The 15999-nt window shown below is 40.5% G+C and overlaps 1 protein-coding gene across 4 annotated transcripts in view; it reads left to right on the top strand.

Moving 5' to 3' along the window:
- The window catches only part of GABRB1 (gamma-aminobutyric acid type A receptor subunit beta1), a 272071-nt gene that overhangs the window by 151166 nt on the left and 104906 nt on the right, over positions 1-15999 (top strand). For all 4 annotated transcript variants that reach the window (XR_012668171.1, XR_012668172.1, XM_048848426.2 and 1 more), the window contains exon 4: positions 1274-1494. Coding sequence is in view for 2 of the 4 variants with exons in the window: in XM_048848426.2 (XP_048704383.1) it covers positions 1274-1494 (221 nt within the window). In the remaining 2 variants the exon portion in view is untranslated. The remainder of the gene's footprint in view (positions 1-1273; positions 1495-15999) is intronic.

Raw genomic sequence — 15999 nt, 5'->3', positions numbered from 1 at the left:
ATAGAATATCAGGGTTGGAAGGGACCCCTGAAGGTCATCTAGTCCAAGCCCCTGCTCAAAGCAGGACCAATTCCCAGTTAAATCATCCCAGCCAGGGTTTTGTCAAGCCTGACCTTAAAAACCTCTAAGGAAGGAGATTCTACCACCTCCCTAGGTAACGCATTCCAGTGTTTCACCACCCTCTTAGTGAAAAAGTTTTTCCTAATATCCAATCTAAACCTCCCCCACTGCAACTTGAGACCATTACTCCTCGTTCTGTCATCTGCTACCATTGAGAACAGTCTAGAGCCATCCTCTTTGGAACCCCCTTTCAGGTAGTTGAAAGCAGCTATCAAATCCCCCCTCATTCTTCTCTTCTGCAGGCTAAACAATCCCAGCTCCCTCAGCCTCTCCTCATAACTCATGTGTTCCAGACCCCTAATCATTTTTGTTGCCCTTCGCTGGACTCTCTCCAATTTATCCACATCCTTCTTGTAGTGTGGGGCCCAAAACTGGACCAGTACTCCAGATGAGGCCTCACCAATGTCAAATAGAGGGGAACGATCACGTCCCTCGATCTGCTCGCTATGCCCCTACTTATACATCCCAAAATGCCATTGGCCTTCTTGGCAACAAGGGCACACTGCTGACTCATATCCAGCTTCTCGTCCACTGTAACCTGTAGGTCCTTTTCTGCAGAACTGCTGCCAAGCCATTCGGTCCCTAGTCTGTAGCGGTGCATTGGGTTCTTCCGTCCTAAGTGCAGGACCCTGCACTTATCCTTATTGAACCTCATCAGATTTCTTTTGGCCCAATCCTCCAATTTGTCTAGGTCCTTCTGTATCCTATCCCTCCCCTCCAGCGTATCTACCACTCCTCCCAGTTTAGTATCATCCGCAAATTTGCTGAGAGTGCAATCCACACCATCCTCCAGATCATTTAGGAAGATATTGAACAAAACCGGCCCCAGGACCAACCCTTTGGGGCACTCCACTTGATACCACTTTCCAACAACTGCAAGGATATTTCGCAAGGTTCACCAGCTGTAATCAGAAGGAAGGTCAACATTAACATATACAGTTCAAGAGTCACAGATGTGGTTACTGAATAGAGATCTACGTTTGCTACAAAGTTTCAGTGATCCTTAAACTTTCAAGTGTGCTATTAATATTAATATAAATGTATTCAATAATTAAGTATTGAACTTAAATGATCAAAACTAAAATTATAGATATATAAACTATTGTGCAAAATAAACAACTACTAAAATACCTTTTTTCTTTTTTGCTTCCAGGACTACACACTCACAATGTATTTCCAGCAGTCCTGGAGGGACAAAAGGCTGTCTTACTCTGGAATACCTCTGAACCTAACTTTGGACAACAGAGTAGCTGACCAGCTCTGGGTGCCAGACACATACTTCCAAAATGATAAGAAGTCATATGTTCATGGGGTTACAGTGAAAAATCGAATGATTCGACTACATCCTGATGGAACTGTCCTTTATGGCCTACGGTATGTAGTATTTAACCTTACATTTCATGTTTTTTTGGAATAATTATACACAACACTGTAGTAGCCATACAGCATGACTTATCACCAACATATTTTCCTTTATTTTGGCTTATTCTGAAAGCTTTACTCAAGTTCACTGGGGCTATAGGTTGAAGTAACTAAAATATCCACCTACAGCATAGGAACCATACTTAACCTCCATATTTTCCACAACACAGCCACACTACCATTTATGTATATAACTATGACTGATGTGAAAGCCTAATGCCGCCACATCTTTTGGCTCTTCTGAGCATGTTGGTGCTGCTAAGAAGTCTGGCATTACTGTGTTACTCAAACAATGAAGAAGTATTGACTGGAATGAGTTTTAGAGCTGAGTATTGCTTAGTAAGGATGCAATGATCTAAAACCAAGAGGTAGATGAAAAAGTACAAAAATTAGCTAATCCAAATATGCACTATTCCGTGCTCTCCAGTGATGGAATTTTTCATGTGTGTTTGGCTTTATCATTTAACATGGCTGGTTCAGATTTCCTGACCCATTTGCCCATCCACACAAGAATATGCTCTTAGTGTACTACAAGCATGCATATCAGCTGGAGTCATCAGTATCTTGCAAGCACTGGGAGAAGAGGTAGGTAATGGACATTTTGCCTTCACCAAGTCAAAAGAACTAGGTTTGGGAGATGTGGATAAGATCCACTCAAAAAATCAGTAAGTAAAGGGTTATGCGAGTTGTTAAAGCATACAAGGATAGTTCATCCTGTGGACATGTCACAGGACATTTTAAATTATTTGTAAATATTTTCTTGGAAACCTGGATGTATTCAGGCATGAATTATTTACCATACAGCTTTTATTTTAACTTGTAACTAGCAAGGTCCATAAGCGCTTTTATTAACGTACTGCTCTATATCTAATTACATCTTCTATGCTAGTAGGCCGATTGGACCAGATTCTGGCCCCTTTTTTGCCCCACATGCTCTGTTCCAACAGTATAAAGATGGCACAGCTGGCTAGATGAGGATTCTTCTGGTGTAACGATACGGCACGATACGGACAGCACGATACGGACCCTGGACTTCAGGAAAGCAGACTTCGACTCCCTCAGGGAACGGATGGCCAGGATCCCCTGGGGGACTAACTTGAAGGGGAAAGGAGTCCAGGAGAGCTGGCTGTATTTCAAGGAATCCCTGTTGAGGTTACAGGGACAAACCATCCCGATGAGTCGAAAGAATAGTAAATATGGCAGGCGACCAGCTTGGCTTAATGGTGAAATCTTAGCGGATCTTAAACATAAAAAAGAAGCTTACAAGAAGTGGAAGGTTGGACATATGACCAGGGAAGAGTATAAAAATATTGCTCGGGCATGTAGGAATGAAATCAGGAGGGCCAAATCGCACCTGGAGCTGCAGCTAGCCAGAGATGTCAAGAGTAACAAGAAGGGTTTCTTCAGGTATGTTGGCAACAAGAAGAAAGCCAAGGAATGTGTGGGCCCCTTACTGAATGAGGGAGGCAAACTAGTGACAGAGGATGTGGAAAAAGCTAATGTACTCAATGCTTTTTTTGCCTCTGTTTTCACTAACAAGGTCAGCTCCCAGACTGCTACGCTGGGCATCACAAAATGGGGAAGAGATGGCCAGCCCTCTGTGGATTCATAGATTCATAGATTCATAGATATTTAGGCCAGAAGGGACCATTATGATCATCTAGTCTGACCTCCTGCACAATGCAGGCCACAGAATTTCACCCACCACTCCTAAAAAAGACCTCACATCTATATCTGTGCTATTGAAGTCCCCAAATTGTAGTTTGAAGACCTCAAGGAGCAGAGAATCCTCCAGCAAGTGACCCGTGCCCCATGCTACAGAGGAAGGCGAAAAACCTCCAGGGCCTTCCAATCTGCCCTGGAGGAAAATTCCTTCCCGACCCCAAATATGGCGATCAGCTAAACCCTGAGCATATGGGCAAGATTCATCAGCCAGATACTACAGAAAATTCCTTCCCGGGTAACTTGGATCTTACCCCATCTAAAAACCCATCACAGGCCATTGGGCCTATTTACCATGAATATTTAATTACCAAAACCATGTTATCCCATCATACCATCTCCTCCATAAACTTATCGAGTTTAATCTTAAAGCAAGATAGATCTTTTGTCCCCACTACTTCCCTCGGAAGGCTATTCCAAAACTTCACTCCTCTGATGGTTAGAAACCTTCGTCTAATTTCTAATCTAAATTTCCTAGTGGCCAGTTTATATCCATTTGTTCTTGTGTCCACATTGGTACTGAGTTTAAATAATTCCTCTCCCTCTCTGGTATTTATCCCTCTGATATATTTATAGAGAGCAATCATATCTCCCCTCAACCTTCTTTTAGTTAGGCTAAACAAGCCAAGCTCCCTGAGTCTCCTTTCATAAGACAAGTTTTCCATTCCTCGGATCATCCTAGTAGCCCTTCTCTGTACCTGTTCCAGTTTGAATTCATCCTTCTTAAACATGGGAGACCAGAACTGCACACAGTATTCCAGGTGAGGTCTCACCAGTGCCTTATATAATGGTACTAAAACCTCCTTATCCCTACTGGAAATACCTCTCCTGATGCATCCCAAGATGACATTAGCTTTTTTCACAGCCATATCACATTGGCAGCTCATAGTCATCCTATGATCAACCAATACTCCAAGGTCCTTTTCCTCCTCCGTTACTTCTAGTTGATGCGTCCCTAGCTTATAACTAAAATTCTTGTTATTAATCCCTAAATGCATGACCTTACACTTCTCACTATTAAATTTCATCCTATTCCTATTACTCCAGTTTACAAGGTCATCCAGATCCTCCTGTAGGGTATCCCTGTCCTTCTCTAAATTAGCAATACCTCCCAGCTTTGTATCATCTGCAAACTTTATTAGCACATTCCCACTTTTTGTGCCCAGGTCAGTAATAAAAAGATTAAATAAGATTGGTCCCAAAACCGATCCTTGAGGAACTCCACTGGTAACCTCCCTCCAACTTGACAGTTCACCTTTCAGTAGGACCCGTTGTAGTCTCCCCTTTAACCAATTCCCTATCCACCTTTCAATTTTCCTATTGATGCCCATCTTATCCAATTTAACTAATAATTCCCCATGTGGCACAGTATCAAACGCCTTACTAAAATCTAAGATAGAGGTGGTTAGGGACTATTTAGAAAAGCTGGACGTGCACAAGTCCATGGGGCCGGACGAGTTGCATCCGAGAGTGCTGAAGGAATTGGCGGCTGTGATTGCAGAGCCATTGGCCATTATCTTTGAAAACTCGTGGCGAACCGGGGAAGTCCCGGATGACTGGAAAAGGCTAATGTAGTGCCAATCTTTAAAAAAGGGAAGAAGGAGGATCCTGGGAACTACAGGCCAGTCAGCCTCACTTCAGTCCCCGGAAAAATCATGGAGCAGGTCCTCAAAGAATCAATCCTGAAGCACTTGCATGAGAGGAAAGTGATCAGGAACAGCCAGCATGGATTCACCAAGGGAAGGTCATGCCTGACTAATCTAATCGCCTTTTATGATGAGATTACTGGTTCTGTGGATGAAGGGAAAGCAGTGGATGTATTGTTTCTTGACTTTAGCAAAGCTTTTGACACGGTCTCCCACAGTATTCTTGTCAGCAAGTTAAGGAAGTATGGGCTGGATGAATGCACTACAAGGTGGGTAGAAAGCTGGCTAGATTGTCGGGCTCAACGGGTAGTGATCAATGGCTCCATATCTAGTTGGCAGCCGGTATCAAGTGGAGTACCCCAAGGGTCAGTCCTGGGGCTGGTTTTGTTCAATATCTTCATAAATGATCTGGAGGATGGTGTGGATTGCACTCTCAGCAAATTTGCGGATGATACTAAACTGGGAGGAGTGGTAGATACACTGGAGGGGAGGGATAGGATACAGAAAGACCTAGACAAATTGGAGGATTGGGCCAAAAGAAATCTGATGAGGTTCAATAAGGATAAGTGCAGGGTCCTGCACTTAGGACGGAAGAACCCAATGCACAGCTACAGACTAGGGACCGAATGGCTAGGCAGCAGTTCTGCGGAAAAGGACCTAGGGGTGACAGTGGACGAGAAGCTGGATATGAGTCAGCAGTGTGCCCTTGTTGCCAAGAAGGCCAATGGCATTTTGGGATGTATAAATAGGGGCATAGCGAGCAGATCGAGGGACGTGATCGTTCCCCTCTATTCGACATTGGTGAGGCCTCATCTGGAGTACTGTGTCCAGTTTTGGGCCCCACACTTCAAGAAGGATGTGGATAAATTGGAGAGAGTCCAGCGAAGGGCAACAAAAATGATTAGGGGTCTGGAACACATGAGTTATGAGGAGAGGCTGAGGGAGCTGGGATTGTTTAGCCTGCAGAAGAGAAGAATGAGGGGGGATTTGATAGCTGCTTTCAACTGCCTGAAAGGGGGTTCCAAAGAGGATGGCTCTAGACTGTTCTCAATGGTAGCAGATGACAGAACGAGGAGTAATGGTCTCAAGTTGCAGTGGGGGAGGTTTAGATTGGATATTAGGAAAAACTTTTTCACTAAGAGGGTGGTGAAACACTGGAATGCGTTACCTAGGGAGGTGGTAGAATCTCCTTCCTTAGAGGTTTTTAAGGTCAGGCTTGACAAAGCCCTGGCTGGGATGATTTAGCTGGGAATTGGTCCTGCTTTGAGCAGGGGGTTGGACTAGATGACCTTCTGGGGTCCCTTCCAACCCTGATATTCTATGATTCTATGATTCTATGATTCTAAAGTGGCATAGGACTCACATACATGCCCTGACATTGGGGCAGGGCCGGAGAAAGGAGTTGTGCCTATTGTGCTCGGTGCTATAGGGTTTCTGGGCTGCATAGGCAGCCTTGGGGAAGCCCTGGGGGCTGCTCTAAATTATGCCAGCAACTGTTTCAGTGCCCACAGCTCCCATATGGCACAAAAGTGGCATTAAACCACTTCTGTCCCGTTCTTCCTAGGCTACCCCTATTGTGTTGAACCTCTGAGAAGATGTAGCTTAGAACCTACCCCATTGAGAACAGAGATATATTTGCTGCAGGAGATAATGGACACACTGCAGGTGGAGAGCAACAGAGCAGATATGCAGTTACATTTTGTGAAAAGTATTTACCCTGAGTGAAAGGGTGTTTTTGTCTTATTTTCCTGTGAGAGTTCATTCAAGAGTGTAGTGATTGGCTGGTTTCATCCATTATAGTTACTGGGGCATTTAGTGCACTGGACGAGGTACACTACATGTTATTATAGGCATGAGTAGGACCCATGCATTTTGAAAAGCGTGTTGTGGGGGTTTTTGAACACCATAGCAGTGGAGATATATCTGCGGGTATTGCATTGATTGGTAGGGCAGAGTGTGGTGCAGGTCTGAGCTGGTGTGTCCTGGTCTCGTGGGGAGCTTGCTTCTAATGATGAGTGATGATGCTGGGGGTTTGATTAAACAGAACAGAAATATCTCTACGGCTACGATGATCAACACCTCCTACGATACACCTTTCACGATCCATGGGTCCTACACATGCCTACTACAACACATGACGGACCTCATCCATTAAATGCCCTAATATCAAGTACGTGGGTAAAATGAGAATCACCATTCTATCAAATAGATTCACAGTAAAGTGATAAAAGACAAGAACACCATATCAACTGTGGGCAAACACTTTTTATAAAATCATCACTTCATATCTGACCTCTTAGTCCTCATCCACAAAGGAAACCTGTACAATACCTCCAAAAGACGAGCCTGAGTGCTTTAATTCATAGCTCTGCTTGTCACCAACAATCATGGACTTTATAGAGACAGTGGATTTATGGCTCATTACAACAATCCATAACTCACTAACTCTCCTTTGACCTGTGTCCACTTCATCTTGAATGGTCTCTTGCAATTTGTGTTAATTCCTTATATGCTCCACCCTTGTATTTAACTGTGACATTTTGTACCTGTCCAAAACCTGAAGAAGAGCTGTGTAAGCTAAAAAGCTTGTCTCTTTCACCAACGTAAGTTGGTCCAATAAATTATATTTCCTCAACACCTTGTCTCTAAATATTCTGGGACCAATATAGCCTACAACAACATTGCAGGCAACAGATCAATGAGTGTATGTACAAAAAACGGTACTTAGAAATGAAGTGTGCGCGCATGTAGAAACATGTAGAAACAGTAACACACTTATGTCCTTTTACAGAGATAAAAATGCTAATGTCTTACTTTTTCCAATTATTTCCAAGAGACTGTATTACAAATACAGAGAGACTACAAATTCACTTCCCTTGGATTATTTATCTTTCTGTCTCCAGCACTGAACATAATAAAACAAATGCTGGACATAAAGTATCATACATCATCTGTTCAGAGAAAAAAGCTGTTTTGATTGTTCTTTTATTCTTCTTCTCACTAAAGTGTCTATATAAAAGCATCAGACCTTGTTTATGCAAATAAGCTGCATAAACTGTTATATCAGGCGGAAGATGCAGCCTCCTTTTGAGCCTGAGAACCTGGATCTTTCATCTGTGAGGTCCTGAAGGAGGTCTTCCTCTCACTGAAACACTCCTTTGGCACGGAACCACAAAGAGGCTTCAGCTGGAGCTACAGAGCTGACAGAAAACATCCCGCTGTTGACAATGTAAAAGCCAGGGAGCGCTACTGAAACCATAAGAATGTTCCAAGTGACAGGCACCACGTAATCATTTTATTCTGAAGATGATTGGCAGGGGAAGCTTCCCAGTGTGTTGGGTGGGGCAGGGAAAGGAGAGACACATGAAGCTTGAACATCAAAAAGACTGAAACTTAGAAGTGGAGAAATACGGGAAGAACAGTCACAAAAAAAAACACTTTTATATTAAAAAAAGTTTTCAAACACTGATTTTCAGGAGCTTTCTTTAAACTCACTAGAGGCCAGATTTTTGGCTGCTGTAAAGGGACTTTCATGACACTCCAATACTGTCCAAGGATCTGGCAATCGCCATAAACAATGGAGAGCCAGATTTACTGAGGTATTTATGTGCCTAAAGATGAACATAGGGCCAATCCTGGGTCCAGTACTATTCAATATTTTCATTAGTGACTTGGATAATGGAGTGGAGAGTGTGCTTATAAAATTGACAGAGGATTCCAACCTGGGAGGGGCTGTAAGCACTTTTCAGGGGGAGGGATTAGAATTCAAAATGAGCTTGGCAAATTAGAGAATTGGTCTGAAATCAACATGATGAAATTCAATAAAGACAAGTGTAAAGTACTTCATTTAGGAAGGAAAAATTCAGATGCACAACTACAAAACTGGAAATAACTGGCTGGGAGCTAGTACTGCAGAAAAGGATCTGAGAGCTGTCCCACTCTGCTCAGCAATGGTGAGGCCTCAGCTGGAGTACTATGTCGAATTCTGGGTACCACGCTTTAGGAAAGATGTGCACAAACTGGAGACAGTCCAGAGGAGAGCAATAGAAAATGATAAAGGTTTAGAAAACTTGACCTATAAGCAAAGGCTAGAAAACCTGACCATATCTAGTCTTGAGACAAGAAGTTTGAGGGGGACCCTGATAACAGTCTTCAAACAAGTTAAGGGCGGTTATAAAGAGGATGATGATCAATTGTTCTCCACGTCCACTGAAGGTTGCACAAGAAGTAATGGATTTAATTTGTAGCAAGGGAGATTTAGGTTAGATATTAGGAAAAAGCTTTCTAAGGGTAGTTAAGCTCTGGAATAGGCTTCCAGAGGAGGTTGTGGAATCCCCATCACTGGAGGTTTTTGAGAACACGTCGGACAAATGCCTGTCAGGGATGGTCTAGGTTTACTAGATCCTGCCTCAGTGCAGGGGACTAGACTTGACTTCTCAAGGTCTCTTCCAGCCCTACATTTCTGTGATTCAACAATACATGCCTATCTACATTTTTACCCACTCTGGCCCTCAGTGGTTAAAGTTCACCAGAAGCATTCTTTCTGAAAGCAGAAGTCCCTTCCAATGCAATTAAAAATGAAACAAAACAATTCAGACAGTTTTACCTATTTTTAAAAGTATTTTTCTTAAGCAAGTGGATGATCTAATTCCAGTTCCTAACTTCCCAAGACCACTAGCACCACTGGTCCCAGCGAGCACCATTGTTGGTAATTTCATTAGAAAGGCTGAGACTGAACGGACATGGAAATCCAACAACTTTCTGACTCCTTGAAGCAGTCAATCCAGGTCATCATGGAAGCAGGGCAATACAGGGATATTCATGATGTACCTCTTCTGTATATAGAGGACTTCAGGCTCCTGGTCTGTCCGTTGGCACCTTTCTTTTCAACTAAATTAATTTAAAAGCAAATTTTTAAACTTTTAAAAGCATCTTACATGATAAAGAGCATCAATGGGGGTAGGAGAGGAAAGGGGACTGAGCAGAAAAACACTGTCCTACTGCCTCAAGAGAAGTAAGAAGGAAAAATTAATCCAGTCTTTTTTTTAACTTTTTGAGAGATGCTCAGATACTTCAGTGACAAGTGTCACAATAAAGACCTGGATGGATTAGAGTACATTAAGAAGCAGAAGTACCTGGACTTGAATGGTTTTTAGTTCTTCTCCTAAAGAACTAATAATATTTATATTACGAGGAGTTAAATTTCACAAGTACCCTCCACCTCACTCTGAGTAATTGTCTTCAAGTGTAAATTCACCTCTTTCATTTGATGTCTGTTAATACGTATATTTAGTTTAATTTAAATTACTAAATTCCTTTATAGACACTAAGATTCCTACATGGCCACCACGCTAGAGCTTTCTGGAAGGCAACTGTGGGTAAACACACAGCTCACAACATCTAGAGTTTAGTAATATTACCTTCTCTTAATTTACAAAGAAGAGGCCAAGAGACCAAAGGATATTTTGATGCCAGCAACACTGATTTGCAAGAACAGCGGATAGTCACAGGCATCATGCTTGTAAATAATGTTAGTCATAGAAGGTAAGAAGGACTTTACTTATTGACTTATTAACTTTAGATGGTATACATTTCAGGAATTTGTTTTCTGAAGGAGAACAAGATATATCATCTATTCTAAATTCTAAGTACAATACTACAGGAATTTCTTAAACCAAGCACATGAAAAAAACCAAGTCGAAGTATTTTTTACATTTTTTGTTTTCATTTTGTTTTGGAACAGAAAAAAAATTTCAAAGTTGTAAAATTTCCCATGAAACAGAAAATCTGTTTCCCAGTCAATGTTAGCCATAACTTAGACATTTAATTGCTTTCCAGTGTTTCAGAGTAGATTTTTAGAACAATGTACTGTTACGCCTTTTGACCCTAGTGGTTTGTCAAAGTTCAGAGCCCTGATGATATTCCAGGAAGGAGTAGAAATTGGTGATGGAGTCTGGTATTTTCTTTGATGCAATCTTATTTACAATGGAGGAGAAACCAAAAACCAAGGGATAGCTTCTTTGCTTATAGCCCAAGCTTCTTTCAACCACCACAGTCAATCCAGAACTTTGCTCTAGGCTTCTCCAGGGTCACACTCTGCTTTCAGGCTGCTCCTTAGCTTTCTACACCACTGGCCAGATAGAGGGTCAGCAATCGATCCAGCGGGGATCAATTTATGTCTATACAATACAGACATGATAAATTGACCGCTGATCACTCTAGTATCAATTCTAGTACTCCACCTCAATGAGAAGTGCAAGGGGAATCGATGGGAGAGCATCTCCCATCGACACACCGCAGTGAAGACACCATGGTCAAATATAACTTGGTTTATTATTGCCTTGCAACACCAGAAGTTCACCAGTTCTGTACAATGTATTTTATAGTCCACCATTGTAGGGGGAACATTTTAAAAGTTATAGTTAAATACAATCTAAAGTATGAAATATGCAAATCTAAAATTAAAGGATCATGTTATTCCTTATGTTGAGATAGCACCAAAATCTATTTTACTAGGATTTGTATGGTTTCCAAGGGAGAGGGGACTTTGCCAGGAAGAGAGTTGGCTACTTATGACAAACTTTGCCCATAGTTGTTTTACAGCAATGGAAATAATGGCAAGAGAATATAGTGAAAAGCATAATTCAGTCAACCTGAAAAACAAAGACATAATGCACAATGTATCTTGGATCCATTTGGTACATTTTTTAAAAATGTGGATAAGATAGGATTGACAAGTAACACAAATTGCTTCACAGTCAAAAAAAGGGATCAATTTCTGAACATCTTAACTATGGCTTAATCTGTGCAAAATAAAAGGCTCAAATATCACTTCCATTCTCTGACTATATAGCCAAATACAGTAGCTTGAAAACTAGTAAAATATACCTCTATACATATATACAAAGTAACATGTTTCCACTTATCAAAATCAAGCTTAAGATATATAAGCAGGAAAAACAGATATTAAATATTTGTTTATTGATTATTTTGACCCATCATGAGTTTCCTGTCACATTCTTCAAACATCTGTGAAACACTTCCTGTCAAACACTTCCAACACAGCTGGGTGGATGCTACAAAAACTGTATCAAGTCTATCAGGGAATACTAGGACTTCCTGATCTAGAGATATGTATTCTGTTAGTGGCAAACTGCTACTTCAATTGTGAAAGAGAGACCAACACACCCATAAAGAAATGGCTGAGAGCTTGAAGAACGTGGTTTTCATGTGTTAAACAGAGCACGTGGAGAATGTGTTTCCATTTGCCTTCAGACTTCACGTCTGTAATTCCCTTCCACCAAACTAACTGCTGAAAATCAGCTTATCAGGTGCGTTATGCTTAGAGGATTTCTTCGAGAAAACCTTCTAAAATTTTCTTTTTGAAAATAGGTAATGTATTTGCCTTCCTCTCTTTGTGTATAGAACTAGCCATCATTTCAGTCCTTTAAAATCATAATGCGTATGAGAACCATATGTATCTTCAGCAGTGACATTCAGATTAGCTGAACTCACTGGTGAGTGTGTTACAGGTCCCACTCTGTGCCTCATTCAAAGAGGAAACGAATCTGTCACTGTCCCAGCTAAGTACCTTTGGCTCTTTAGCCCAAGCTGTGGCAGCTCATGCTTTTAGCTCTGGAGGTCCCTGCTTAAATCACCAGTGTGCCAGCCAAGATGGGGGCCACCACACAGTTATACCTGTATATACACTAATCAGTCATGAGCTCACCTCGTTAAATAATAATAATTGATCATTTGTATTCCAATAGTGCCTAGAGATCCCAATAAAACTCAGCTTCTTATTGCTTTGGGCAACTAGCTGTAGAAACAGATATTTATGGACAATCCCTGCTCCTAGATGCTTACAGTCTAAAGCCCCATTCCCGCAAGTCAGGGCATGCAGGAGGACCCTTCTGCCCACATCAGACCATATTTAAGACAAGATACAACAAGTGAAGGGTGACAAACTGACAAAGGAATGGCTACAGGAAGATGTTTCATAGGTGGAGTAATTTTTTGAGGAGATAAAACAAGCAAAATTAAATGATATCTGTAACTCCTAGTGGCCACCTTTCTTGATGATAATAGTTCTGTTATGGCCATTCATCCTACATTGCTTATAGATCATATGAATGAGGATTTCATATGAAAGGGCATGCACTGAATGACATAAATGCCTCATAAAAGAGAGGAAAGAAGAACGAAGAATGGGAGAAAAAGGCTGCTAACAGAGAAGAGATTCTTCCCTGAGAATACAGCAGAGTCTCCAATTAAGTCTCCTGGGTAAAAACCAAGCATTGCAATATATTAGTGAGCATTTAGCAGCTGCTGCACAGTAGATGAGTATAAATAGACTATCATCAAGCCTCTCAGAGAGATGCAATGACCTGCAAGTTTCACTTTCATTTCTGAAAATGGAACATCAGCCAGGCACTGCTTGAACAAGACAACCCTAATTATGCTGCAAACAAGATTTGAATTCCCTACAAATCATTAGTTCTCTCAGACAGGTCTTTAAACTGTATCTATACCATGATTTTAATGCTTGATTTCCCCCAGGTCTTCTATTCCCATTTTCAGTCCAGAGTCAAACATTTATTTTCAGACTCAGATATGAAAGATTGCTGACACTTCTTAAATGAGAAGTTGGAATACTCAAAGTTCTAAATAACATTTTGTCTGTATCTCAGAGCTAGGCAGTTTGGAATTAATAAATGTACAATTTAAACAGGGACAAAGAAAAACAAAGCAAGATTAATAATTCAGTTCCACATGAATAAACAATACAAATATAAACACAATACATTAATATGGTATTAGATTATCTTTATGAAACTCTACTGCTTCACTACATGTTTATTACATAGTAGTACTTCTCTTATTTGACATAACTCTACAAAAAAGGCCCCTTAGCCATTATTTTAAAACATTCAACTGCCATAACAGAGTTGGTTTAAGACAGACATGTAGGGGCACTTAGCTACTCAGTTCCAGTGCTGAATATTTCTGAACTCCCCAACTCACTGATATGATCTATCTCCCAGTGCAACTACTACTTCTGGAAATGATTAGCCATAATGAGGTGTAACACACTCATCATAGTATTCAAATAACTGCTCCATCTAAAGTCACAGTCCTAGAAACACTTATGCACACACTTAATTTTAATCCCATTGATTTCAACTGAAAACATGTCAGATGTTTTGACCAAATATTTTTAACTATGCCCTTATATGTACATATAATATTTACATAGATCTAGATATATTTGTTCTTACATTTTTATTTAAGACAGCAGTCAGTGTCTTACTAGGTTCATATCATATAGCAATATTTCTAACTTATTTCTTACGTTGTACTTTATTGTCCAGTATTCCTGCTATAAGTTAGTAACAGACCCAGTTTATATTTCAGGCCTCTATATTTTTCCTTTTTTGGTGAACAAATTTAACTTTTTTCAAGAATTTTTTTGAAGCTGCAATTCAGGTAAAATTAAACAATCCTTTGGGGCACTATGTCTAAAATTAGTTTTTCTTTTGATTTTTCAAAGCTCAGATTCCTGAAATCACAAATCTTTATTTTCACACTCTCATATGTACATTCTTGTAGGACCCAGGAGAGCAGTTCTGTAGTTAACTATACTTTTAAGGGTTTTTTGTTAACTTGTGGTGGTGTGTTTCATACAACTTCCTACACAGTATCAAAATGGAAGCTTCCATTTAAAAGATCCTTTTTTCAGTAGCCCTCCCACCCCTTTCCTTGAGCTCTTTGCAACATTTCAATATTATCACCTGACATCACATGCTGCTCATTACTATTACTCTTTCACCATTATAACCAGATCCAGTACTTTACAGTGAAGTACTTAGTTTTGGACTATGCTACAATCTGTGGATATGTGAACCAGTTCAGATAACAAAAGGAATATAGGCTCAAGCCTCTGACCAAAATGCAAAATGAATCTGATGTGTGTAGAGAGAGAGACACACACACACAAATCAGGTTCAAATGAAGTGAAACACACATACACCCCTCGGTACTTCCTGGGAGCAAATACTCCCAACTATTACAAGTTTTTCCATCTGGTCCACCCCTGGAAGTACCAGCAATACCATTACTCTGATTTGAGAGATTTACAGAGCAAATATATTTGGATATACTGTAGGTATCTGAAGTGAACCTCAAATATTTTTAGTGTTGCCTATTACAACAACAACTTCCACTGATAAACGGGAACAGAATTTTGTCCAGTGTATTTTAAGAATGAACACATTGCACGTACCTCAGAAGTATTAGCTTCTGTTTAAAAGTTCATTTTAATTTCAGAAGTGCAAGGCAATTATTACTGAAACTGCATGATCACACTCTAGCAGTGTTTTCTTAGGTCCTGATCTAACTTGCATTTTAATATCAGTGGGAGTCTTTCAATTGACGTCAATACAATTGGACTGGGCATAGTTTAAGACAGATACAAGGGGTTGGCTCAGATCGGTCACAGTTTTTTAGTGTTTGCTTTTAGCCATCCCATGTTATTGTTATTTATTATTTGTATCGCAGTAACGTGCAATACAATTGTGCTAGGCACTGTACAACATAAATCCTATAGCTTGTTATTTATGTAGGGGCCATGTAGTATAAATGTTCTAGCAGGGAAGTTTTCTATCCACACAGTGCATATGACACGTCTGTAGTACGCACATTGCTGGAATTCTAAGCAGATCAGTAATCAGTAGTAATGCTGACATGGATTTCAAAGTTTTCCATGAGTACATTATGGTCACGTTTTCAAACAGCCTTCCCTAACTGCACCAACAAAATTTGGCAGATATAGATTTTTGCATACAAAGGTTCAGATTGTGCAATTCTCATTGTGCTATCCACATATTTACACAAGTGCCACTAATGTCAGACTAACACAACCTAGTCAAAATGAGCAATAGTACAGGTAAGGTAGTATTTGAACTCACAGTTACCTATTTTGTGAGTTCGGGTGCCATTTTTTAAAAAACATGAAAATAGTTTTGCCAGCAAATACAATAGGAATATTCACAGAATCTTAGAAATGTAGAACTGGCAGGATGAAGTATGC

This window comes from Caretta caretta, chromosome 4 (assembly GCF_965140235.1).
Source record: "Caretta caretta isolate rCarCar2 chromosome 4, rCarCar1.hap1, whole genome shotgun sequence".
Lineage (NCBI taxonomy): Eukaryota > Metazoa > Chordata > Testudines > Cheloniidae > Caretta > Caretta caretta.
Note: the sequence above shows the minus strand (reverse complement) of the source record. Positions and strands in the feature narration are given on the sequence as shown.